The following is a 27,436-nucleotide window of genomic DNA, read 5'->3' on the forward strand; positions in this document are numbered from 1 at the left end:
GTCATTTTTTTGAAAGTAGAAAAGTCCCTAGAGTGATCAAATATCAGCAATTCTGATCTCCTTTAGTATTAGCACATTCCTTAAGTGGAATTTTTTTTCAGATTCTGTTCAGACGCTACTCTGTTAGACAGCTTTGCTAAATATGACTATAAGGATTATCCATTTCAATTAGTCATTTTAAAGTTAGAAAACTATAACTGTTCTAGATATCCTCTGCAGAATTGTATTCACGTTCATTTAGGTCTTGAACATAAGTTAAATTTCAGACACCGTGTTCTGTCAGTTTTTTAAAAAAAAAAGTGCTCTTTAATATAAATTTACTAAGTATGTATCATGCTTTATATCCAAGTTCATATGATGATGTGGACTGACTCTACCATCCCCACAGAAAAAGACAGTGGAAGACTTTGGTGTCTGAAATTAAAAATGTACAAGCTAACTCTGATCAGCACTTTATTCATGCTGCTGATTAACCACACTGTGGTTTGCTGAAACACCTAGGCTATGGCCAGGTTTAATGCATCTGTCTCACTGATTTTCTTCACATAGTTTCAATCTAGATCTAACAGCTTTCCTTCATAAAATATTATTTTAATTTAGCGTATTTTTATGAAGCCTGTTTAAGAGGTAACAGACTACTCAATCATTTAACTTTTTATATAACATCCTAGTTCTGTTCTTCATGTGTCTTTGTTTTGTGTGACTTTGTGTTTAACAGACTGCTATCAGTGAGAATTATCAGACTATGTCGGACACTACTTTCAAGGCCTTACGTCGACAATTGCCAGTAACCCGCACCAAGATTGACTGGAACAAGATCCTTAGCTATAAGATTGGAAAAGAGATGCAGAATGCTTAAAGTGAACGTTGCATGACTGGATCATTTTAGTGTCCTTGTATACAAATAAAAATTATTACAAAAAGTATTTGGAACTGTCAAATCACCCAGTCAGCATGGGCTTTTGCCATTGAAAATCACTGTAAGTAGTTTGGTTAGAGCACAAAGCTTAGCTAATTGACTTTTTTCCTTTTTCTTTCTTTTCAGAGGGTTGCAACTTCAGTATAGCTGAATATCTTCCTTTAGAGTTTCTGTTGTACCTTTATTTTTTTATAATGAAGAGACCATGCCTTTAGTTTCCAATTACATGTTAAGAACAGTTTGGAAAATATTTTTGCATATGATAACCCTTTCTCTTGCTGTCATGTCAAATGGACAACTTCCAAAATTTGCTGGATTCCTTGTGGAGAGCAGTAACGTGCATTTCTAGATCAAGGTCAACATGGAGTTAGCCATAGGTGCTGTTTTTGAAATCATCTATCCTTTCATTGTATGTAAAATTGGGAAAAGCATTTTCTATATCGTTTAAACCTTTTAGAACACTTATTTAGCTAGCTCTGTGGTAACTAAATTTTTTTTTTCTAAAAGAAAAGGCCAAGGTCTAATGCTGTTTTAAGATTTTGAAATTAAATAAAAGTACTTATTCCAGAAATGCATTTAATGCTTTGTTCCTGACAATTACTTAAATGAGCTCAAACTCCATCTGCCCTTGAGGTTTTTTTATCATAAAGCCACAAATGTATTATAACAAGGCATATTGTAATATATATAATCCTGTACTCATTACTATGTCTGTCAGTTTATTTTTTTCTTGGATTGAAATGTACTAAAATTCAATGTGACATTAAAATGCAAATTTTCTATTTATTTGAGTATCAGATTGCTTCCTGATATAGCTTATTTTTGGTGTTTCTATATATTTTTAAAATACTGCTTAAAACAGCCACAAACTTGTGGCCTATTGGCTGTTCTCAGTCTATTTGGAGATTGTTGTAGTGTCATCATCCCTTGTTTCCATCTGCATTTAAGAAACATCTACATATGAAAGTCTACTTAAAACAGGTATCTTTTAGCTTCGTATTGGCTACAGAGGATGGAGGAAATTACAAGACCAAAAATAATACATTTGTCTGAAGCATACTTTCCCTGTCTGATATATCTCGTATTGAAAATGGATATTAGGTATCTAAAAACTCAGACTTCATTACAAATGCTGTATAACACTTCTGTGAAATGCATAATTTCATTTTTTAATTTGATGAAAACCTGTTTTAAAATATGCTACCTAATTATATGCTTATGATGGAAAATTAAACAGCTTTTTTTTTAATAGAAGGCAGGTTTTTATGCGCACTCCTAAACCACTAAAGCTTATACAAAGGTTTTATATCTTTGTTTACAGCATGATCCAATTAATTACCTTAAACTCTTAAGTTACAGCATAGCAAGAGAAAGAGTCTAGACTCGTACTGAGTATAAAAATGTACACACAAAGTAGTTTACTGTTTCAATTGTAGTAGCAATACCCCTATATTCTGTTCTTCAGTGCTCTCTTATAAAGGGGTATAGAATTAACTGAAGTTCTTGAAATTGCTGCTACTTTACAGTACTAAACTGTATAGTAGAAGAGTGGGATTTGTTCTACCACAGTCTTCCTGGAGAGTTGCCCTCTTAATTGTCTTTGTAGATCAGCTATTGAACCATGTTGTTCTTTAAAAGGTGGCTTATAAAAGCTGTATGTGAGCTAATAACAGATGCTGAGTCACTGTCAAGTCAGTCTGTCAGTCTTAACTAAGATCTCAATACAAACCTTGTTTGAAGAATTTCTTCAACATATTTAAGAACAAGCTAAAAATAAAAGGCAATGAATGGACAGTTAGGAGAACTGTTAATGGGCAACAATGGTGCAAATAACTTTTCTAGCTGTTAGAATATTGCATATGACCGGAATCAGCACTGGCTAAAAGTCAGAATGCTATTTTTCTTACCTGAAATAAAAAGCTAGTTTTAAATATATTCCTAATAAAGAGGTATTTTACTGTGAAGTAATCTATTACTGTGTTTCCCTCTCTGTTTATTCAGTCCTGTGATAGTCTTAATTCCTTATCTTCAAGGGATAGCATCCTACAGGTTCAAGTCTACCAGTGGGGTGACATAAGTAGATTTGTATTACTTATATTTTTTCCTGTTGTGTTTAATTTTTTAGTCTGTGAGAATTTTACACCTTGAACATCAAATTTATTAAGTTATGGCTTCAATAAAGCAATTTATAAGTAAATCAACTATTCTGTTACTTTTTCAAAGTGGTATGCTGTTTCATATTTAGAGGTAATGACTCCCTAGATGAAGCCAACCTGAGTGTCAGCTGAGGCACATGGCACATTTGGAGTTCTTGATTTCTCTCAATTTTGGATTTCACTTGCATGGTTTTGTTTCTACCCCTTTTAAATTGGAGAAATTTAGAGCTTGCTTGGTAGGCTTTAGGGTATTTTGTGTAGGTAAAGCACGTTCTCAGAGAAATTTTGCTGTGGCAATTGTCTTAATGTGAATTACTATTTGTTTATATTCTATTTTTAAATATAAAGACAAGCTTTGTATTGTGGAATGTTGATGTACTAGACATTATGGCTTGTAACATGGAGTTGTAAAATGCTTGCATTTATGAAGTGTGTTACATCTTATGCATCTTAGTGCCCCTTTATACGAAGGAATTTTTAACTTCTGCAAGTTAGGAATTGTTCTTTCTGAACATCTGCAAAAGGAGTGGCAATTCTGCTTCCAGGTTCTCCTGAGCAGCCCCTTTTTTGTAAGTCTGCCTTAAAATTCATACTGCAGGTAGAATGAAACTTGAAAATCATTGCAATTTTGCTTACATTACTACTGCTTCTTATGCTCTACATGCTGATAACAATTCCGCCGGCTGGTTCAGTTGGGAACGCTGCAACGCAGTTCATTAGTAAATGATCATTCAGCCCAGGGTTAAAAGTTTTGTGTGAGACTGAACAGCCTAATAGATGTGTTATCTTTAGGGGATGACTCTAGCTGCATCTATGGCAGTGATGTAGTCTTTGCAGCTTGGGAGTAAATCCCTCTCTCATCCCTGCTTGCCACGTGCTGGTCTGGCTGACAAAGCGGTTCTGGTGCTCTTGAGTTCACTTTCTTTTGGAGAACTCTGACCTGGGAACTGGGGTTTGTGCTGGGTGTGCAGCAGATGCCCTCCAGCTCCTAATGGTGACGTGAGTCCACAGCAGTGGTTCCCTTCAGGCAGCTTGAAACCACCGATGCGTTGAGGTTGTCTGGAGGATCAGACTAAACCTGGCCTTCAGATTTCCACACTGTACATACTGTAGGTATAGATGTTGAACACCACCTGTTTGATGCTATGGATTCACCCCTATCGTACTGAATTACTTGCTGACATGGGCATAGCTTCTGTCGCATTCGTTTACTGGAAAGACTGAAACTGTTCTTCCTCTGATGGAACTGTAAACTAGGTTTAGATTAAAATTAGTTTGTTCATAACCTTGAAGTGTCAATTTTTGTGTGACAGTGTCAACTCTGAACTTTTTTTTTTGAAAGGGGAAAATTTACATCAGATTTAAACAAAATCATTTTTTTTCCACAGCTAAAGGAAAGGAACTGTGAATATGTACTTTATTCCTTCTGTGAAGATGAATGCTTAATACTTGGTACGTTTGCTTATTGGCAATATTTTCCTCTGCTACTATGGCTTACCTGTAACAGGTATTGCTCAGCATGATATTATCCACGTGCTCATCACAAGAGAGGATAAGAGCAGTAATTGTTGCCTTAAAGGATATATTCTGTAAACATGTTTAGACTCTTTTCCTTGCAAATCAATAGTTGTGCAGGGGCAAGTCTGTTCGGTTTATTCCTCATAAGTCAAGAGGAGCAAGTAGGGACTTTTGCCTGGCTAGCTGTAGTTTGAAATAATTTCGGATCTGAAACAACTTCCAGCTTACAGGGTTGTAAATGTGCCCACTAAAGTAGTATTTGGTTGACTGGTTTGGGGGGACACCACCACATGCTAATAATGACTTGTAGTAAATACTCAGTTTTGTATTTAAATGTGCTTAATATCTTTCCATGTCAAGTGTATACTGAGTACAGCTACTGTAGGCATCAGTGAAAGAATTGAGAGTACTTCCTTTAAGTAGTTTCCCAGTGTGCAATTCAAAGTTTGAGTTACCCTTCAAGGTTATTTCAGAAATTACTTAGGAGTGAGAATGGAGAAGGCTGAGCTACAGCTTTAGCACAACACTACAAATGCAAGACAGGCAGCGTTGTAAGGAAGGGTTCAGAAAAACAAGCTCACAATCTCTTTCTTGGCAAGTAAAAGTGTCTGCAGGGGGGGTTGCCAATTATGGTGCAACAGCCTGCTAAGGCAAAAGTTATCTCCTGTGGTACATCTGGAACCTAGGCTGCTTTCCTCAGATGTAGAGAAGGGGGTTTTAGTCCCATGAGGTAAAGAAGGGACTCAATAATCTTCCTAGAGCAAATGTTCTTATAATTGGCTGAAAGAAAACCAGGCAACCTCCTCTTTTGCAAATAAAGTGTTTATGAACCTAACTGAAAAATCACAGCCAGAAGCTTTTGAGTGCAGGAAAAACTACTTGCCTTTCTCTCTCTTGGGCTGCAGTGGCTTTAAAATGTTTTCCTTCCGTTTTCCTTCCGCCTGCTTGAGCTGCCTCCCTGCCCAGTGTGCTGGCTTTCCTGGGTACTGGATGGTGGTATGTATTGCCTCAAACTGGGCATCGGTTGCAGAAGCTGGGTACTAAAAGTTAGGTGCCCAAAGGCAGAAATGCTCAAATTCTTGCTGTGCTGTGGAGGTGCCAGAAGGGCCAGTCGTGCAGCAAGGGGCCCAAATACCGGCCCTGGGGTTTGGGATGCCGTCAGGCTGCCTTTTCCCAGGTAAGGCAGTACATCCAGTTATAACGCAGGATGTGTCAGTCAGATTATAAGAGGTACGAGAATGTGATCTGTTAGGATTTTCCTTAAAGAAGAAAGGCGCCATGTGTTTCGACTCCACCAAGTGTCCTGTTCGGCCTGGAGAGCGGGGGCCCGATGCTGGAGCCCTGAGGAAGGGGTCGGTTAAGTTAAAGTCACGTTCCGGGAGCGCAGGTCTGCTGGAGGCTGGCAGAAGTCTTCGGAACGCGCTGCCTGTGAGCTGCAGCCTCTGCCGCCCGCCTGTCCGGGTACACGTGCTGTTCCTGAACCTGTGCCTGGCAAACGGCAACGGTGTGCTTCCAGTATTGCTGGGGCTGTTCCTCCCGTCCCAGCAGAGTCTGTCTTAACCCAGTGAAACTCCTGAGGATGCTGCCCCAAGTGCCTCTGTGGCCCTTTTGTTAATAACCTGCCATTTGTATGGTGACCTAGCACCTCTTTCTCCTGCCTGTTGGTCTAACTGTGCAGTAAAAACTTCCACATAATTTGGTAATTAGGGGAAGAGGTTTGGAAAAGGAGTAAGTTAATTACAAAATAAATCAATATTCAAAAGGTGAGCGGACTTTTTTTGCTGTGACACTTAAGGTTAATAGCTGCACAAGCAACTGGAGTAGAAATCTGAGCTTTCAAGAGCCACTAGCAGTTTTAAACTAAGTAGCAGGAAGAAAAATCTGCTTGCTTCCTTTCCTTTTACGACACGCTGCATTGTTGAACCAGCTTTCAGGTGCTGTAAAACTGGTAAGCTTTGCAAGTCTTCACTTCATTGTAAAAATAGGAACATGAGGTAGCGAAATGTGATTGGCCAAAAACCAGTGGTGGTTAAAGACTCTGAAGTTCAGATACTTGACTGGAAGATTTCTGAATAATAGTGGTGTTAAAAATCTTGAAATCCTTGAATGGAAAGCAAAAGCTCATCTTGCTTTTTATTTGACAGTGTGGCAGGATCAGCTGCATCTTGCCTGTATGTGGCGGGACAGCTCTGAAAGAAATTGTTAATGTTAAAGATTATCCTTCCTCTCCAAGTTCTTTTAGGGCTTTGGTATTAGTAGTATTAAGGTAGATACTAGAAAAAGTTAAATCTTCCTTGCTGGATCTTAACCTCTTTTTATCTTAGCTGTGGGCATACAGAACAGCTTGTTCCCATTTTCTTTGCAACACATTTTATGTACTTGAAGAGTGTCTCCAGACTGTGTAGCTTTTAGGCTAAAGACTGAATCCAGCAACTCTAATTTCTACATGAAATCTGATACTTCAAGTCATTTCTCCACATCCTGCTTTTTGGTTTCTGTTCATTTTGAGAAGCTTGTTTTTCTCTGCATATTGTTTGTTTCAGTCCGTGTGATATTGCAGGCTATCTTGATATCAACAGAGTATTTGGATTTCCTTTTGCTAGAATCTTGCCTTGAATGCTATAATATTCTCTAGTATTGTCTTCATCAGTAATTAGATTTCTGTTATAATTTTAAAGCCCGTGCTAAATTAAGGATGGGAAAAAAAACCCAACCAACTACTGATAGGTACGTGTGCTTGATGTTATCCTTCTCTATTGACAAAGGAGGCACTGGGAGTGTACAAAAATGAGACTTTTCCGTATCCTAATGATGTGGACCAGCCAGCAAATGGATTCTGAGCTAAGAGCATCCTGGAATGAAGAGTCAAGTGCTGTTGTAGACTCATCCAGGGTGATGAGCTGGATCCTTGTTATCTGGGATATTTCTGCCAACAGCAGGCAGTTTGTTCAGCAGTACCTTGTAGGCATTGGTGTCAGTCAAAACTGAGGAGGTGAAATGTGCCACCCTCTCTTCTGCTAGGGAGGACATAATATACTTTTTTTTTTCCCCTAACTTTTTTCTGTGAAGGAAAAGGAATCAATGATCAGTCAGAGTTGACAAGGCAGCCTAAGCTAGGGGTCCAGGAGGAGAACTTGGTCCTGTTTTCAGAAGCACTGAAGTGCATCTCACCTCTCCTGCCGTGCGCCGGTGAAGACTGGATGGAAGCTGGTGTAACGTCCATGCAAGCATTTTCCATGTGTCCCAACCGTTCTGTGTGTGGGGACAGGTAGTATCTCCCCCCAAGCTAGCCAGAATTTCTCACAGAGTATCAGAAATACCTGTCTTATTCAAGAGCCTATTTAAAGTTCCTGTAGGTACGTTGTGGGTATGGAGAGTCCTTCAGCTGTCACAGATGCCAGGAGCCAGCTCAACTGCAGAAGACTAGACCTGAGAGATGCTGCTAAGAAAGTAAGTGCCATATGCTCATGAAGAACTGAAGTGCTGCTCCTGTGCCAGGGCTTTGCTGCAAGGCAAAGGCAGACGCTGCTACATAGCTGATTCTCTGGGCGCAAAAGAATCTGTTAAAGTCAGTAATGAGTATGTGTCCTGTCCCAGTTCATTACTAAACTTAGTGAGCCATCATCTTCCATTTAACAACTTGTCTACCTCTCCTTAGCTCTTTCAGCTGGATACTGTGGGCCTTGCAGTCCTACCAGCAGTTGGTGTGACCAGAGTTACTCTACCTGAACGTAAATGAAAAAGGTAGAGAGCGCCAGTACGTCATTTCCCAAAGAATAAACCCAGCTACCTGATACTTCACCCTCCTGATAAGATCCTTCCAGACATAGTAAAGTTGCTACCCAAATTGTAGCTGCTGACACAGTGTGGTAACCCAGTGCCTGGTGTCAAAACACAGGTGATGACAAGGTTGAGAAACAGGGTGGTAGCAGATGCAGCCTTGGCAATCCCACAATCAAGCATTATTGTTCTAGGAAAAATCAAAGTTACCAACAAAGTAATGGACCCAGTGAAAGGGGTTACAAGGTTATAGATAACAGTGGATTTTCACTGCAGATGATGATGGGTTTGCTACTTTCACGTGGCCATCTTTGGTGGTGGAGATCACCACAGAGGACGAAAACATGGGAGCAGCAACCATTACTATTGTCCTTTGCTCAGAACCTCTCGTAGTCTGTTGATGAAATCATAAGGAAAAAACCCTTCAGTATGGCTATTTGTGCCTGCCAGCAAGGCTAGGAAATGCTGAGGGGAACAAATGGAAGCGTATAGGTGAAGCTCCCTGCTTACCCACGAGGGTTTTCATCTTGTCCTTCTTCCCTGCTGCCCTGCAGAGCGACTGATTCAGTCAGCAGGATGAAGACAAACTGGCTTCTTTAGCTGCGCTGATTGTCTCTAAACAGAAAGTGAAGCGAGCCGATGCTGGAGTCAAATGTAAATGAGGATTCATCAGATGTGTGTTTGTCTGGAACCCAGATGGGACAGAAGAATTCCTGCTGGAGCAGCAGAGGGGAAGGTATGCCATTAAAACTAATTAGCCAGAGCAGACGGGCTAGCCTGTAGGAGAGGGGTTCCTAAGGATTTAAAATGTCCTGAGCACAGAAGGTAGAAGTGCAAAATAGAAGAGATAAAGGCTTTGAGAACAGTCTGTATCTCAGGATGGAGAAGGCCTAACAGCTAATTTTCTGGGGGCTGGGAAGGCAAGAAAAATACCCAAATATCCCTAGTAAAAGCAATGGGGTAAGCAGAAGAAAGTCTTCCCTTCCTTTCTGAAAATGGTTAAATAGCAGAAGCAGGAATGAAACAACTCCTGTTGCTAAGGGACAGTGTGTGGAAAGGGCAGGGTATATTGAGAAGGGAAGGAACTGAACTCTCACGGGTGCGCAGAGCACCCCGATGCTGGGCAAGTCACCTCTGTCGTGCCTATCGCGGGAGGGAGGGCAGCGCAAGCCGCCCTTGTGCGGTTGCCGTTCAGCAAGGAGAACGAGTCTGAGAGAAAGAGCTTTATAGAGATACTGACGTCTCACGAGTCTGTACCTGTACAAAGCTCCGGTGTAAGTACTACTGTGCGCCGTTTATGTATTCAGAGCCGTCGCAGAGCGGTTTGGTGCCAGAGCTGAGCCTGCTGCCCTGGCCTTGGTGCCTCCTCCCAGCCGCTGCAGCGCTCTGCTCACCCTTTCCCACACAGCAGCAGCAGCTGCTGGGATTTAGGAGAGTTTTGTTTCCATTTAATGCTCCATTTAAAATCCTCCTTTGCTATGGGTCTGCTCATGTGTCTCACCTTGGGGCGTGCAAGCCCAGAGGAGCCCAGATTTGCAGACGCACTTGCTGTTTCAAACTGATGTCAGGCTGGAGTTCAGCAAGTATGATGTCACGAGTATTCAGCGATGCACGAGATCCCATATTAGTGACTATATTTAGTGTTATTCCTTCTCCATCACAGCTTTCTGTCTGCAAAAGAGATTATGGAAGAAGGTCACGTGAAGTACTTGGTACTATAGTGGCAAGCGTCAGGAAAGAAGCCATCAGGGAATGAATAATACTGTATCTATAGCAGGATTTCAATAATAGGTGGTAAATGGGGCCAGGGATATGTACTGAATAACGGGAGTGCAGGTATCAGCTGGCGCTTGAGTACGAACACACCTTGTTCTCAACAAGCCAGTGGGGTATGTGAGAAATGCACGGTGTTTCTTGGGGCTGCAGGCACCCACCTCGCCCCTGCGTGTACAACGGTCTCGGCTAAGGCTGCCCGGTTTTGCTCGGCTGTGCAGGAAATTCAGAGCTGTATGATAAGAGATAATAAGTGGGATATGAGCTAGCTTATGACGGGTAAAGCAATTTTACTTTGGGCTTACCAACGCTAGCAGGCGTGAGAAGGAAGAGAATCTTCTCAGACCAGATGGGACTCCATCGCCTTACTCTTCTGTGTTCTTCACGATCAGGAGGAGGCAGAAATACAAAAATGTTATATAAGAGCATATCTATAATGTAGAATTCACCTAGGTCTGAGTTTGGCTGAAGAGCACAATTTGAATAATGTAGAAGAAAAGAGATATGAACTATTGAGATTAACATTAATGAGCTATTCAGATTAATACTAAGAGGGGGAGGAAGGCCTACTGGAAATCTATGAAATTTCTTCTGGAAACATGGTTCAGGTAACAAACGTGAGCATCCCGCTTCAACGCAGGGCATGAAGTTGGCACCGACAATTAACACGGAACTTTGGTTCAGGACGTTGGGCGACCCAGGTGCCTGTACCAGCGACAAGCTTCATCCCCTCTTTCCCGGAGCCATCACCTGCCCACGCAGGGCTGAGCCAGGCTGCGGGGTCTGTCAGCTCCTGCCCACTGAACGAACAAGAAATGCTTTACAGGCGAGGGCTGCGTTCCCCAGCCCCCTCGGAAGGGAGGAACGTTGCCCGTGGGGTTATTCTGCTGCTTCATGAGCATTTAGAGCATGGATTAGCTTAATTTCAGGCCAGGCTTGCTCTGAAATGTCACTTTTGCAGCCAGGCCACTTTTACTCAAGAAATGGCCATCGTGGTTTTTCCTTTCCAGAACTCTTAATGGACTACATCAGGGTTATCAACAAGGCTTTCTGTTTAGGCAGAGATTCTGGGTACATTTTCTCGCTAGACATCAGCAAAATATGTTCCTCCTTTTTCCACAATATGACAACCTAAATATAGTGAGGTAACTGTAATTTGGGATAGTGATTGCATCATTACTAAAAGAGGAGGCAGGATGGACTGAACGAAAGGATGCTGTCACAGAGGAGTTTGGATGTGAAGACCGACTGCCGGGTGCAGAAGAGAGAGTGCCGTGAACCAGCAAGAATAGAGATCGAGCAAAACAGACTGAAGAGCAGCAAAGGAGGGAAGAAAGCAGGGTATGATGAAGCTGACATGTAAGACAGGCAATTGTTCTGTAGCACGAATTTAAAGACAAGAGCTCATGGAGACCTTCATCTGTGGAGAGGGAAAGAAGATGGGGCTCCACAGTCTGCAGGGAGAGGTTTTCTCAGCAGCGATGTACTGGATGGGTGTGAAAAGGCGAGACAAGCAGGCCAAGGAGGAAAGAATTGCGTCAGGCAAGGCAAAAGGATATTTTGGTACTTGATTTTGCAAGGGTTTAACAAGATTTGGCTCCGGAGCCAGATCTAGCTGTGATATAAGGAAATTGTGTGCCATTTGGATGCTACCTGCTTCCATGGCAGAGGATGTGCTGCTTGCTCCATCCCCATCTGCCTACAGTCAGAGCGGTTCTTATCCTCCGGAATAGTTGCCAGCCTCAAGCAGCAATAATTATCTGTACGTGACCCAGCACTGTAACTGCTCGATTTCCTCATCTGAATTTCTGGAGATTAAGTAAAATGTAACTGTCAGTGGATTTCTGTGTTTCTACTGATACGTAGCTGGTAAAGATGCGGTGTGGACAAATGATAGGGGAAAAATAAACTATGCTCTGCTAATTGCAGATTTCCGAGGAGAGGAGTCGAGACCTTTTTCTCTCTTAAAAAGGTTTATTAAATATAGTATCAACACTCAGCAAATTAAAGACCACTCTCAACATCTTTTTTCTTAAGAAAAAAAAGGACAAGATGCTAGACATCTCCTGCACCCACAAATGCCTCTCCTTAAAAAAAAAAAAAAAAAGCAGAGTTTCTGTTTGGCTTCAGTCCGAGGCATGGATGTGGGGAGCTGAGCTCTTGTCCTTTTCCTCAACCTAAATAGGGGATGGAGAAACCAGCGCTGGTTCCCTCCGGGCTTTTCGCCATCTGTCTCTGCCTCCCCATTTCTCCCACAGCCTCATTTGCCTCCCGTGACGTACAGAATGTGTGTGGATACAGATGTCAGACTCTGACTTGCCGAGAGCTCTTCTCTGACCAGGGGCCAACCTCGCAGCTCGCATGAGTCCCTGATGAATCCTGAGCATGTACTGTCTTGTACTGACGTGTCTTGGTCCACCACCTGATTTTTATAAAGGATCATCATAAAATGCCTCAATGAAAGTGTGTGTCCACCTACTTCATAAAAATATATAAGTGTTACTGGGGGAAATTTCCATAGATTTAAAAAAAAAAATATTCAGTATGCTTTAGCAAATTTGCGTGTTTGGGATGGGCCCCTCTGCCCCGCACTGACGCCTAAGTGTGCTGATGGTCAGGGTGGAATTCCCCTTTAAAAATTCTATTTTTAGGGAGAAAAGTCATTTGTTAGGCAAAAAAGCAAAAGAAGAAAGCAGGTTTGGGGTTGTTTGGGGTTTTTTTTAATGTTTGTTTTGGGGTTTCCTTTTTTTTTCTGGTTAAGATTTATTTTGAACACTACCTGAAAATACTGAAACAGTGCTCTGATTTGCACCAACTCTTTGGTAACACTTTTCTTTGCCCCGTCTTTGCATTGACATCTGATTCTTAACTGAGCCAGTTCTAACTCAGTTTTTGTGACTTCTCTTGCAATTAAGGCAGCTTGTTGGTTGATTTTCTTGTCAGTAAAGATCTTAAAACGACTTTCAGGCAGTCTTTCCTTCCTCCCTTACAACAGCCCAGACGTGTTCTACGTCACCCTGTTTTCTGGCAGAGTCCCCACGGCCATGGACAGCCCCGTGGGTTAGGGGAATTTGCCTCCTCATTTTTTTCCTCCATCATTCTTTGGTTTAAGCAAGTCTCCGGAAATCTGAAGATGCAGCTCCCTCAAACTCGGCTCCCATGCTTTCTGAACTGATCAAACAGGCAGAGCTTCATCCCCGTGTTCCCACCTTCATACTGCCTTGGAAGTAATAAGGAAGGCAATTTTTTAAAGCTTTTTGACAAGTGGTACTCGAGGCATGTGAATGCTTATTTGACTTTTCCTCATTAGTAATGGTAGCATATTTTAAAATATTACTGTCTTCCTTTAAGTTGAAGGCTATTGCTATAATACTGTAATATCTCACTTTCAAGATGGGGAACAGAAACTTCAGCCTGGGCGCACTGTTCAGAAGTCTGTAGTTGCCTACTTTTGAAATATCTTTCTTTTAATGAAAATACATTGATTAAATTGTAAATTAAGCATGAATTTTTATTTCAGTCTTTCTTAGCGTATTTTCAGTTCTCCAGACTGTGACTAAGGACCATGTGCTTTAGCTGAAAACAGATTTTCGTATGTGTTTTTAAGCCATTTTATTCAGACGTTGGTATGTCTGAAAAGTGCTGGGATCCCATGAACTCTCCTCCAGCACTTTCACTCGCGTTGGCACGCTGTCTTTCACCATCACTGATTTCAGTTTAGACTGCCATCTCCAGTTCATCCCTGATATTGTTTATGATGCATCTGATGTCTTTAATAGGTGCACTATATGCATATGTATTTATGTGTATTATAGATAGACATGCAGATATATGCATGCATGCATATATATATTGTTGTTTAATATGTACCTAGATTAAAAGGTGTTGGGCATAACACTGCTTAGCTGGATTCAATTGCTAACCAGGCATCAGCTGAAGGGCAGGGGGATGTCTGGCTCCGTTGGACCAAGCTGACAACGCTGCCCAGCGCTCACAGATGTCTGGAGCCGATGTGGGTCTTGTTCGTGCCCTTTCTGAACGTCCTCGACAAACGTGCCTGGCCACCTCTCGGCTGCCAAGAAACCTGATGCAATCCTATTTTATAGCTGGGCTCCAAGGGGATTGTACATTGTGGGCCTAGAAAAAGGTATTGATCTCTGAAATGTTCAGATGGAAGATATTTTAAGGTTTATGTAAAAAAAAAAACCCAAACCAACATTAAAAACCCCAGTACTTTAGATCTTGACCCATAAAAATACCGGGTGGGCAGAATATTCAAGCTAGACTTTTGCTGCATAGTGGTCCCATCTATTCTTTCTTACTTGCCAGGACCCAAGTTCAGGAGCATGCATTTCTTCTGGAAAAAAACAGTAATTTCACTGTACCTCATATTTAGTAACTGTCATCGCTTCTACTTCCTGATTTCATTTAGCAAAGTCATCAACAGTCGTATGAGAAACTAGGAACCCTGGACTCGGTTTATGGCAAACAAATTAGTAGTGTTCGCACTTACAGGTATTATTTTGAGGTAGGAACTGGGGTACCTGCGGGGTTTGTGAGAAAACACTTAAATGAGTGAGATAATTGAGTGGAAAATCTTAACAGAAAGGTAAAAGACTCTTTTCAAAATAATTTTTGTCCAATGATCACTTCAGCTGTATTCTTTTATGTCTTGACTTAGCAAGTGCATGTTTTAAGGCTTTGCATTAATACTTGGCACTCCTTTGGAACACAATTGAAAGAGGAGAGATAATTTGTGTTAAACAGAGCCTGAACTGTGAACTTGTCTTGAATGTCAGCTTAGGTGCTTCTTTAACAGGGACAACAGGAATGTAATTTGTCATATGAGTGCACCAAGCTAGTCATGAGTCAAGATATCGTAATGGGTAATTGCTCTTCACCTCATGCAAACATTGGGGTTTGGACACATGCTTTTTCTTTTTCTTCTCCTTTTTCTCCTTTTTCTTTTTTTTTTTCTTTCTCTTTCTCCTTTTTTTTTTTTTCTTTTTTCTTTCTCTTTTCTTTTTTCTTTTACTTTTACTTTTTCTTTCTCTTCTTAACTTTTGTGTGTAGCACCTGATGGGAAATCCATTGGGGTGTGCTACTGGGAGCCTGAAGAGCTGAACTCCACTGGCAGCTTGGTTTTTAAATACTTTATGCTCACTGTAAAAACATTGGAGCTCCAGGAGTGAAATGCATACAATTACTGCAAAATAATTCCAGGGGAAGAAGAAACAGTGGTGCTTACAGGAAGACAGGCATAAAATTAGTAACTGTGCTTTAAACGGGCACAGTTCACAGCATTTTGATCTTCTAGTAATACAGGGGCAACAAAGAAAGCACAACTGAAGAAACCAACACAGTCCACTCCTGTCTTTCAATAAAGGACAGCTTAATAGAATGAAAAGTTGTTATTAAAAAAAAATTAAAAAGTCCCATAAACCACCTTTGTCTTTCATACATAAAAAGAATTGATCCTAGTTAGTTTTATAAAACGAGCAATAATATTCTGAAAATTAAAATATGTAGAGGAAACTTTATGAAAATGCAACAATTGCTTAGTGTTTTGCATTTTTTACTAATACATAAGGGAACATGAGGTGAGTATTTTGATTTATAAATAACTGCATGATGGAATAATATTGACTTTTTTCAGACGTGACTTATGTGTTAAGTATTTCTTGCCTTTATAACTGGAAGGGGAAGCTGAAATATTTGAAATGTGGTTTTCTTTGGTATGTAATTAAGCTATAAATGACCTTTTTGTAGTTAATCTGTATCTTCTAATTTTAAAAGTTGTGTGATTTATTAGCAGGAAAAACTTCTGCCAGTCTTGCACCCTTGATCAGAAGATCCTGTCACCACCGAATGCTCCAGACACAGCCAGTGTTGCCCATCCAGCTCCAAGTCCCATAGCATAATCTGGAAGAACAAAAGTGGTGCCTTTGCTACTGTGAGAAGGTATCAGTTTGTACAACTACAGATTTATTTTGGTTTAATGTCTTTAGGTGTTGTAAACATTCTGGGAAAGCTGCTATGTTTTTCTCCATGATGACGTTTTCATTGGCAGACTAGAAAATCCCAGGGCAGAGTGGCTATTACCGGTTGGAAAAATTCTCCTGGATTTTTTGTCCTTTTGGTACTGCTCAGGAAATACTACCTGTTTCTTAAAATGCTGGGAAGTATTATCCCCCTCAATACAGGTTGTGGAAATGCAGGAGAGAGATCCAAACAAATTGCAATATTCCGTGTATGTCTATGTGAACGTAACCTGCGTAACATCCAAAAAAGCAGGGATCGGTTATGTGAACTGACCTCTGAATTTTTGTCACATTCTGTTGATAAATCCTGTTTCACAAAGAAACACCTCATTGAGAGAGTCATGGGAGAAGAAAAATGTATTTCACAAAAGTAGAATTTTATGAAGATTATGCTTTATGGACACTTTTAGTGAGACACATGTAAAAGTAAAATTTTATGAAGATTATGCTTTATTGATGCTATTTTAATGAGACACATGTATTTCTTGGGCCATGTAGTATCTTCCGGGGAGGGGGGGGGAGTTTTACACTTCAGGACTCTGCTGGGCATTGTCCGCAGAAATACACACGCACAAAAATTCGTGGCTTTACACCCGTGGTATTATCCTAGCGAGACGCTTAGGCGAGTAAACTACAAAAAAAAAAATTAAAAAAAATAAAAGATTCTGCGTGAGCCCTTTTTAGGCTTAAAAATCCCGTTGCGTGGTGAAAACACCGCCTGAAATTCTTGTTCAAAGCCGTGAAAGGAGGTGCGAGGCGGTTTTTTTGTCTTTTTTTTTTTTTTTTTTTTCCCTCCCCCCAGCCCTCTCGGTGTTTCCCCGCGTTTCATCATGCGGCGGCCGGGGGGGGCGGCCGAGCCCGGCTGGGGGCAGGTCCCCGCCGGTTCCCCCCCCCCTCCCCAGCTCCTCCCCGGGTTTGGGGACAGCCGACCGGCTTTTTTGGGGGCTCCAGAAGGAGGAGGGGGACCGAGGCGAGCCGGGGAGAACCGAGCCGGGGGGGGGGGGGGGGGAGGCGTGAATCATCCCGCAAACACACGCTGGGAGCTTGTGGCAGCAGAGAGCAGGGTTGTGTGTATATTTTTTTTTTTTTTTTTTTTTTTTTTTCTTCCCCTCTCCTCCAAAAAAACATGGCTGAAGCTGGGACGGGTTTTTTGGAACAGCTGAAATCTTGCATCGTCTGGTCCTGGACTTATCTCTGGACGCTGTGGTTCTTCATCATGCTTTTCCTGGTCTACATTTTAAGGGTGCCCTTGAAGATTAATGATAATTTAACCACAGGTAGGGTGCCGTCATCGTGTGTGTGTGTGTGTGTCCCTGGTGCTCTTCTCCCCGGGGAGACCCTTCGTCCCCTTCCCACGGGGGGCGGCGGAGCCGCCCCCCGTGGGAAGGGGACGAGGGGTCTGCCCGGGGGGGGGGACCTGGTACTGGAAGAGCTTCTCCTTCTCCCCAATTTATGCTGGGAAAAGTTCAAGATGATTTCACGCTGAAGCTCGGTAGAGGTTGTGACTTTCTGGAGTTATGTTTCCCGCTGGGCTTTTCGCTAAAGGAGTCGGCGGTCTGATTATTTTTTTGACTCAGGCAAAAAATAAAAAAAAATAGGACACGTTTGGTTTTTCAAGTAGCGGCTTAAGCTGTTTAGACTGGTTTGGCCGGGAAACTGCTGTTTTAGCCCCCGCGATGTCATGCTTTTTTTTTTTTTTCCCCTGGACTTTCGAGAATAACTTGAGAATTCCAGGGGCTTGAGCAAAAAAAAAAAAATAAAAATGTGCGGCTTGTTCGATTCACAAGCCGAAGTCAGGAGCAGCTACGAGTAGTTTACATCTCCTGTGCGCCTGGTCTCAATTAATTTCCCTAACAGACTTATCTTGGATGTAAACTAAGGAAATACAGACCCGTCTTCAGCTGCGGGGCAGTTCATTCTCGCTGGGATCTTTCTTAGGAGCAGGTGGCATATGCGTGTTTGAGGGCTTTGAAAGGAAGACCGTATTTGTGGAAAATTCTTGGTTTCTCCGAAGGATAGAAAAGGACCTTGGTTATTACGGGGAGTGTGCTTGTATTCGGGGAGTGTACGGAGCGGAATTAATACCTCTTCCTGTACAATTTATATTATACTCAAGCGTTTTTTTTAACAGGATTAAGGCTTTTTATTGTGTTTCTGATAAAAATTAGATATCGGCTTATTCTTCTGCATGGTAATAAATAATGAGCATAAAAGTTTGCTGGAAGATTATCACTGTTGCAATGGACTTTGCTTTAACTGTTAAGACTCACTAAGGTATTATGCCACTACTACACTGAATCAGCAGTACCTTACGTGGTGTCAGCCAGTCTGAATTGGGCAGTTATGTCTTTATCTTGAAACTGCTTATTTTTCCTTCCTATCTACTGTGATCATTTACATTTTTTCCCCCTACACTGGAGAAGACTGTTTGTTTTGGGGGCAGACGAGATGTAACCCTTGCGGCATCCCTGCTGCTGGGAAAGCTGAATGTTATCTGAGTGCTTTTCGCCCCTCTTTCTGGCCTGTTCTCACTTGATAAGCCTTTGGCAAATCCGGCATCAAAGAGGAATTTAAAAAAAAAAAAAAAAAAGATTCAGCATACCACAATTTTTACTTTAAGTGTAAACACAATTAAAAATTATTTTTAAATACTATTTTGGTCAAATTTTCTCAGTATGTCTTTGAACAAGTGTCCTGTTTCTTTTGTCATTGCTGCATGCTGATTAGAACAGGATATAATTCTTGTTGCTTGATTCTTAATAATTTATGTCATGTATATGTCCCAGATAAACATTGCAGGCCATGGCTGTCAAGCAAAAATGTCAGAATGCTTTATATTATCATTTTCAATACTGGAAAAAAATTGCAGGCAACCATCTGAGACCTAATCAATCTCCTCAGGTTTCTTCCTGAGTTTGAAAGAACTAATTCGTGATGCACTTTCTCATTTGAAATGTTACTCCAGCCATCTTCAGCTGAGTCATCTTGGTTTTCGTTGAAATGTCCCAAGATGCAAGTAAAATGACAGTATGAAATCAGTAAATGGGAGGGATTTTCACAGCTGTGTGTTTTAAGCACCGAGGGGGTTAAAAAGACTGAAGAAATTACCAGTAAGTCCCAAAGTGCCTGATGAAAATTAGTTACCAGGGGAGAACAATAGGCACAATATGGCCTTTATGCATCATCTGTTCCTAAATGGGGTTTATTAAAAAATCAGCACTGACAATAATATGAGGTTGTTTTGGTTTGTTTTGTTTTTCAAAGCTTTTTTGAATGGATTAAACCCAATCTAATTTATTGTGGATTCCCCCCGCAATCGATCACAATAGGATACTGTCATTGGTTTAAGGTTGCTCATAAAGTACCACAGCAGCTGGCTCCAGATGTGATACCAATCAAATATATCTATCTCAGTCATGTGAAAACAGAAGCGTAAACGTTGCTAATAAACCTTCTGTGTGACGTAAAGAAATAATAAGGTGATTAAAAACAATGACCGGGCATTTTCCCAGAACAAGCTGGTTCTGTTGGTGAGTTGAGGTCAAACAAACTGGTTTTCAGAACCGCCAGGCGCAGGCTCAGACAGCCGGTAAGAGAAGTGCGGTTCCGCAGGTGTGATTGGCACCTCACGAAGTAGTGAATTAAAAAGGTTTTAGATATTTAGATCAGACCCCTTAGCCCGAGTCCACAGTGGGCCGGTGCACAGTGATATGAAGGATTAGTGTGGCATGTAAGGGAGAGTACCTACCAGAGGGACTGGTGCTTCCTACTGCTGTGATTTTGTTTTTCCATGCCTGATGTCAGTATTTTTAAAAGGAAGTGGAAGAGCTGGAGAAGATAGTGGAAAAATGATTTAAGGGCTGGAGGGAAGCATCAGAATAAGAGATTTTGCTTGGGGGGTGATTAGATTACAGTAAGGAGGTATTGTCATGGGGGGAAATAAGTGACCTTTTAATCATGAAAAGAATAATAAGAATTGATGATTGGAAGCAGAGGGCAAACTCAATTTAGTTGTAATCAGGCATTAATTTTTAACAAAATGTGGATCAGCTGCTAAAGGAACCTTTGCGTTTGCCGTGTCTGAAAGTCTTCAAATCCGATGGCGACATGCGAGTCGCTGGTGTTCTACAGCCTTAAATCGGTTTTCAGCCAGGGCTGGGGCAGTGGGCTGTGCAACGGCGGCGGTCAGAGTAATTACGGATGGTCTCGACAAATAGTCCAGTGGTCAATTCTAGCGGTAAGTTTTATTAAGGTGAAGTGTGGGGCCCTTTTTCCCCCTCTTTTGACGTCGTACCGGTGTGCACGCCCCGAGCATTTGGTGGGTCTGGTAGTGCAAGTCAGTCATCCTGTGGGTTTCATTGGGCTTCCAGGCTTGAAGGTTCTCACAGTTTGGGGAGAGAGTAATTTCAGTATCCTCAGTGGAGTACATTGCTGTGATGGCAATCAAAGGGAAATCTAGTCTGTCGTATAAAAATATTAATGATAAATCCAGTTGTGGTGTTTCATGTTTGTTTTTCTTTTTGTTGAAGCTTGATGTGCAAATCAAATCATAAAATCCTTTATGAATAGGAGTGTTTGAACTCTTCTAACTGTACCGTACCATTAGCCAGGAAGCAAGAGAGAAGACTTAATATGCCAGGCTAAAATATTAAATACAGAGTGAGTAGTTGAGGAAGCGGATGTTATCATCTTATTCCAAAATAATTAAAATAAACATGATTATTTTATATAACATGCTGTATTTTCCTCCCATGTTGGCACTTGCACTATTTCTGAATGCCACGCTAATCTGAACTAAGACACACCTCTTCTAAAAATGTGCAGCCCTGCTTGTTTTTCCTGATATAACAGTTTGGCTTTCTAGTCATATCCTAAGAAGGAAAGAGCCCCAGAAGTCAAACAGTTTCTGATGATTTTGTTTATCCTTTCAAAGCGCAACAGAAGGATGGATTTAATAACTGGCTTGTGACGAGGCAGGCAGGAGGAAACCTTTGGGTTGCTGAGGGTAGAGAAATCGGAAAAAACCTGATTTCCTAGCAGTGTAAATAATAAATATATGGGTATGAGCTCTGGGTTGAATCTGTCGGTGTCTGTAGCGTATTAGTAGCTTTCTGTGGGACATCCCGCTTCAGCCGTGCTGGAGCCAGCCCCCCCATACTGTTACCGGTTGAACATTTAGAGAAGGGAGGGTTGGGAACCTACAGCGTAGCGTGAAAGAAAGCAAGTGACGCTGTCCTTGCTGGGACCCGGAGGTCAGCAAGCCCAGGAGAACCGCAGCTGGAGGAGGAAAACCACGTCACCTTGGTGAGGAGCTGGTGGCTGTGACAAAGTTGTGTTCCGGAGGAACACGGTGTCTTTATTCATTACCATTTTTTTTATTATTATGATATTCCCACTGAAATAATTACCTAGGGTTATAATTAATGGGGGATTTGTGACCATGTAACAGGTTCCTCGTAAAGCCCAGAAACAGCCGTCTGGAGAGGGGGAGAAGGAGGCTGATGTGCAGCGACGCTGGCGGCACCGGCCAGCACCGGATCGCGCGCTCAGCGCCGGGGTTTGTGCGCGCAGGGGCAGGAGGACGGAGCAGACGTGTTGGAGGTGCCTCCTCTGCTCCCTGTACGGTTGGGGTAACAACGCTTTCTCTTCATCCAACAGTCTCTGTGAAGACACAAAACCGGAGGGATTTTTAGGCAGCCAGATGCTACGGACATCTGGTCCGCCTCGGGTGCGTGCGTTGCACAGGCTTTGCTAAGCAAAGGGCTTGGACCACTCCTGCCCCACTGAACCCTCATTTTACGAAAACTCTCCGGTATTTAACCGTGCAGGAAAGCTGGGTGTGATTCTATAAGCAGAAATACTGCGGGAGGTGAAGAGATGGAGCACGCCTCTGGGGTTTAGGCTGTGCTGTCTTTTAGGATGGTGGGTGCTGTCTTTTAGGATGGTGGGTGCTGTCTTTTAGGATGGTGGGTGCTGTCTTTTAGGATGGTGGGTGCTGCCGGTGGAGCTCCTCTGGTCTTTCTGGTCCTCCCTTTCTGGGCTCCCTGACCCTGCAGGCCCATACCGGGCACTGGTCCAATGGGCTCCAGGAGGTTGCAGCGTGAGAAATAAGTAACTTTTCGTTCCCGTGGTCTCAAATTCAAGTAGCAGCAGTAAATATTCTCCTGTTATTAAAATTTAACTAACGGTCACTTTTTTCCAGCTGGTGATGTTTGGCCATCTGGAGCAGTGTGTGCGCAGAGCTATGGAGATAAACTGCCCTTAGGGCAGAAGGTTTTTTTTGGGGGGACTGGATGCCTGGGGGTTTGTCCTCCCCGGGCCAGGTCACCGTAGCCACCGTGTGTGTTGTGGTGCGTTTGCCGCGATAGCATCTCGACAGCACGGTCAGGAGATATTGTTCCCCTTCATTAATTTAATTTCATCATGAAAGTTGGAAAGCATTAACCTGACGAAGGCCAGGGAGCTTCAAATGGATTAAAAATGAGTGAACAACTTATTTCTTGTGAGAAGAACTGAAGGACAGTTACTTTTACGTTTGCGGTCTCGGTGGTAGTTGCTTGGCCCTCTTTCAAAGTCATCTGCCATCGCTGTGATGGGTTTCCCTGTAAGCATCTACCGCATGGACTACAGAAGTGAGTGTGGTGGCGTGTCCACGGAAAACCTGGAGCAAAACTCTGATACCACCAAAAGGAGACAGAAAAACTCTTAACTCCTTGCAAGTGTAGATTTTTTTTAATTTTTTTTTTTTTTTTTGGTATGAGCGTCCCTGTTGAAAGTAAGATTTTAAACACATGACCACTTCTGGCAAGGTCAGCATTAATTCTGCGTATGGATTTCACAGAATCAGTTGTATATGGGTAGTTTGCCCATTGACCCCCAAATCACTTGTCTTAATTTTTGCATTTCTCAGAATGTAAATGAAGTCTTTCCTAAATACTGTTCTTATTTTCTGCAGTTCTAATGTAATTAAAGTAAACAGTGTTTTGTTTACTGTTAACCTCCCTCTTCAGTTGTATCAGTTACAGCACCGCGAAGCACTCACAGTGGCTCCCAAGCCTCCAGACAGGGTTTGGATGTTAAAGATTTCTTCAGTCTGCCTTTTTGGGTTTTGCAAAAAAATCAGTTGTTACCTGGATATAGACTGATATTCAAGAGGTTATTATAAAACAGATTTTAACCATTTTAAGCATGTGTATTTTCAGCATGGTACACTTGGAAACTCTCCCTTTAATTTTTATTGGAAAGAATATGATGTGCATGAAAGTAGTGTGTTATTTTTGACAAAAGTCTTTATAGATGAAACATGGGATTCCCGTGGGGGGAAAAGCCCTAACAAAACTTGTTAGATCAATTCCCAATGGACGCAGTGTACAATGATACTTGTTTTCTACGATTTTGGCATTTCTTCACGAGTTTGATTTTTTGATTGAGCTTAATTTTTTCAGTCAGCATCAAATGCAGGAAACTGAGTGAAGTTTGTAGCAAATGCAAGGTTTTCAGAAAATACTTCTTTAAGAAATTGACTTTCATACTACAAAAGCTTTAGAAAATTTGCAGCCAGTGTTTCAGGGGAAATGTTTAAGCTAGAGCCTTCAGAATAATATCTGATAAAATCTTGAGTGAGCTTGCTGTAATGCTGGCTAATACGCAACTGCGGAGTTGTACTGCCAGCTTCTAACTGAAGTCTAATGTCCTCTGTGTTCTGATGAAAAACTTCAGAAGTGCTCCTAAAACTGCATATATGTAGTGGCATTTTCCCAAATTGGCCACTGAGTACCCAGATGAATTCAGCCCAAAGGAACATAAGCCCCATTGTTGACAGAGGTCGTAGGTCCTTTTTGTCTGAGCGGCCACGAAAATACGATTCTAAATTCAAGGAAAAATTTAAAATAGATTTGGTTTTGTGGTTATTTTGTAAACAAAGCAAATGCAAATATCTAGATCATAAATTTGCATTTGTGAAAGATGCAGGAAGTGCTAAATAGTATCGGTGCCTAAAGGACTGAAAAGAGAGAAATACGTAATTCTGGGCCAAAGCTCTATGTTAAGTGAGACAGAAGGGCGTGATGCCTGCCTCGAGAGCAACACGTAGCAGGAATTAGTAAGGTGATGTTGAATAAAACACACATTTTGGGGGGAATGGTATCCCTGTGTTATAAAATGGATTCTGAAATCTGGAGCATCTCCGAGTGGAACTATGCGGAGTCTAGCAAAAACACATTGCTAGCGTAAGGAAGCTCGAACCGTTTAATCACAGGGAAGCTACAGAAGCGACTTGACGGTAGCTAAGGAGTAAGAGCTTTAATCTAGTTGACAGACATATAGTGAGCTTCCTAACTATCTGGAGTTAAAATGCATATGTTATACTTGGCAGAATTGGGGCCAGATCATCTGCGGTCTGAAGCAGCAGCCTGGCTGTGAGATGTGCTGCGTGCAATGCCCTCACTTTAATAGAAACAAAGAGTTGAGAGGTGATTGCTAACGTTCTAAACTATACGGTGGGAAGAAAATAGCGGGTACTAAAGTAGCCTTTAATATAGGGGAGACAAATCTCACAAAAATGGGTGGCTGCAAGCTGAATCCAGAGGAATTCACAGGCAAAGTATGTTTTTAAAGGAGATTTTTGAAGATGTGCGTGTTTGGACTCAACTGCTATGGCAAGCGATGCTATGGCTTTGCAGCTTTGGCTGTCGTGGTATTAAGACTGTCAGTGTGGTGAGGATTGCCAAGCTCAAGAGTGGGGGAACTGGGAGGGAAATCTAATGGCCCGTGGTAAACAGGAGAGCTGACTAGTAAAAACCCTATCATGCTGAGATTTAAAACAAAACCAACACCCAGCTGGAAGCGATGGCTGAGGGCGTGCAGGTAGGTTGTGCGAGCAGGGAGGCTCCGACCGTCGTCCCCGGCTGTGCCAGGACTTCTGTGCGTGTGCCGGACCACCGTCCCCACGGAGTCCAACGTTTCTGTGCGTAGCGCGGTCAGCTGGCACGCTCTGTGCTTAAGGGAGAGTTATTTGTCTTGTTGGCAAGTGGTAAAGCAAATAAAACCACTTAAGCGGTGACTTAGGTTGGATGACCGAGCAGTTTCTACTGGACTGAAGTCGACAGAAATGAACAACGCTGTCAGAAAAGGATGAAGATGCAATCTTTGGTGCAGCAGTCGCAACAAGTCAGGATTCAGCTTTTTTATAACAAGGCTAGTTGTTAAGAAGATATTTTATATTTAACAAAATAAGGCCCTGCTCCAGACATTTGTTGGTATGTCGAATACAAATGAGAGTTATGTTGAACTGTACAGGGAGAACTAAGGCACAGGGAAATGAGACCCCGATCCTGCAAATCTTTAATGGCATGGTTTGTTCTGCAAGCATAGGTCCAGGGATTGACTGCAAAGGTAATTAATATGCATGAACTCTTAACGACTGGAGCCTAAATAGTTTACCAAGGTACTGCAGGAAGCCTGTAGCTAAACTGGGGATAGAGTCTCCAGTCTCTTCAGTCCAAGGGCAGTTTCCCCTCTTGTGATTTGATGGACTGTGCGGTGCCTGTGGGGATGTTACTCCTCTGTTGGCTGTTAAAGGGGGTGTCTGAAGGCCCCTTCCACCTGTTTTTAAATTAGCTCTTTGTGGCACTGGAGGCATCTATTGAAAGATTGCCTTATAAGCTCCAGCTCGTCCTCGTGTCTGTGAAGTGTCATGTGGACCAGTGATGCTGTGTAAATACTAATGAGTGAAAGTTGCTTTGTAAACTCCCAGCACAGGCTAATTGGATTTTTTTTTTTTGTGTTTCTTAGTTGGGCGCTGCAGAAGGGCAACCGATTTTAACACCGAGAACACTAAGCTTAAGCAACGATAATGCATTTAAAGACCAGAGTTAATGTCGTGCTTTCAGCAGACAGAACAAACAAGTTGTTACTGTTAAGCCTGAGGAAAAGACCTAAATTCAAAGTCCAAATCAAATCTCGCCAGCTGCTAAGAGAAGACAAAGATTTATTATTGTGGAGTCTAAACTGGAGATTTATCACTGCGGTAGATTCAATGCTTAAGTGATTAAGTGCACTTAAATATACCAATTAGAAGGATGAAAGCTATAGGGCAAAAATGAAATGCAGTCATTGTAAGATTCCTCTTCTGTACAGTGTGCCAACTGCAACCATGAGATTTAATTTCCAGCTCACTTTCTAGAAATAAACTTGGCTTATTAAATGTCAGGCCTGTTAGGTTGATACGTTAGGTCTTGTGCTCAGCAGCAAGACACACAGAGGTCAGATTTAAAGCACAAGAAATGTTATCATCGTCGTCGTTTTATTTTGTAAGGCTGCCATTCCTTTCTCAAGAAGACATGCTTGTAACCTGCGAGTGCCATAGATGTTGATCTTCACATAACTAAGTGTTTTGATGGCGCTGCCTGTATGTTTTATGCTGAGGACTGAAAATTGTTCACAGCGTGGCTTGGTCTGGAGCAAGGTTATGTGATCCACTAACGCGCTTGATCTTCCATGGGAAATTTCTCTTGCTATTTTTAATTCCGAAGTGAACTTGATAGCAGCGTACCCAGCTGGTATGTTTTACACAAATCTCGGCTTAGAGTGCCAGACTAGTCATTTCCTCAGTTTTTGGAGAGAAGGTTAAACCAGACCCCGTTGGGAAAAGGCGTGCAGCTGGCCTGTCGTAGCCTGTGTGGGGGACAGGGGGACAGAGAGTCCCCGAGTGCGACTTTGTGAGCAGCAGGATGCTGCACCCGAGCTGATGAGCCCTCCCTGCTGAGAGAAGGAGCTGGGGGGGTCTCGTGCAGGGCCGTACCGATGCAGACCTACTGCTTCTGGGGGCCAGAAGCGTCTCCTCGGTAGCGCTTCACCTTATGGGTTTGTCCGAATGTTCCGAGTAGGCTCCTGTCCTGTGCTGCGCTGGGTGGTATAGAAGTGCCTTCTGGTCCCTGTGTCCGTCTGTCCAGCTCGTTGGGTCAGGGCAAAGGAGGAGTGATACAAGCACAGGAGAATCTCCTTAGCAGTAAATATTGTCCTACATATCCCTGACTTGGGTTTCCCTCCAGAAATACGTGCCGAGAGTCCATGGTTTAAAAGTGCTGATGACAGCTGTGTTAGCAGCAGCCCCAAAAGCCGTGTCGTCTTCAGGGGAACACAAGCCACGAGGAGCTCTCGTTAGCTCCAGGACTTCTGAAGGCGCTCGGGATGCAGGATTTCCCTAGACCTGGCGAGCGAGGATTTTGCCTGTGTTAGAGCTGAGGGCG

At 42.4% G+C, this 27,436-nt stretch overlaps 2 protein-coding genes across 5 annotated transcripts in view; both read left to right on the top strand.

Moving 5' to 3' along the window:
• CAPZA2 (capping actin protein of muscle Z-line subunit alpha 2) overlaps nucleotides 1–1,716 on the top strand; it is a 31,819-nt gene extending 30,103 nt beyond the window's left edge. For both annotated transcript variants that reach the window (XM_075059140.1, XM_075059139.1), the window contains one exon: nucleotides 719–1,716. In XM_075059140.1, the coding sequence (XP_074915241.1) occupies nucleotides 719–859 (141 nt within the window). In that variant the 3' untranslated portion in view covers nucleotides 860–1,716. The remainder of the gene's footprint in view (nucleotides 1–718) is intronic.
• A 15,387-nt stretch (nucleotides 1,717–17,103) lies between these two features.
• The window catches only part of ST7 (suppression of tumorigenicity 7), a 154,675-nt gene continuing 144,342 nt past the window's right edge, over nucleotides 17,104–27,436 (top strand). The window contains exon 1 of one of the 3 annotated variants that reach the window (XM_075059152.1): nucleotides 17,104–17,464. In XM_075059152.1, coding sequence (XP_074915253.1) covers nucleotides 17,314–17,464 — 151 coding nt within the window. In that variant the 5' untranslated portion in view covers nucleotides 17,104–17,313. Of the gene's footprint in view, nucleotides 17,465–20,372; nucleotides 20,425–27,436 lie in introns of those variants that run through there. The other 2 variants (XR_012654642.1, XM_075059147.1) reach the window with 2 other exon arrangements.

The sequence above is a fragment of the Buteo buteo genome, chromosome 28 (genome assembly GCF_964188355.1).
Source record: "Buteo buteo chromosome 28, bButBut1.hap1.1, whole genome shotgun sequence".
Classification (NCBI taxonomy): Eukaryota; Metazoa; Chordata; class Aves; order Accipitriformes; family Accipitridae; genus Buteo; species Buteo buteo.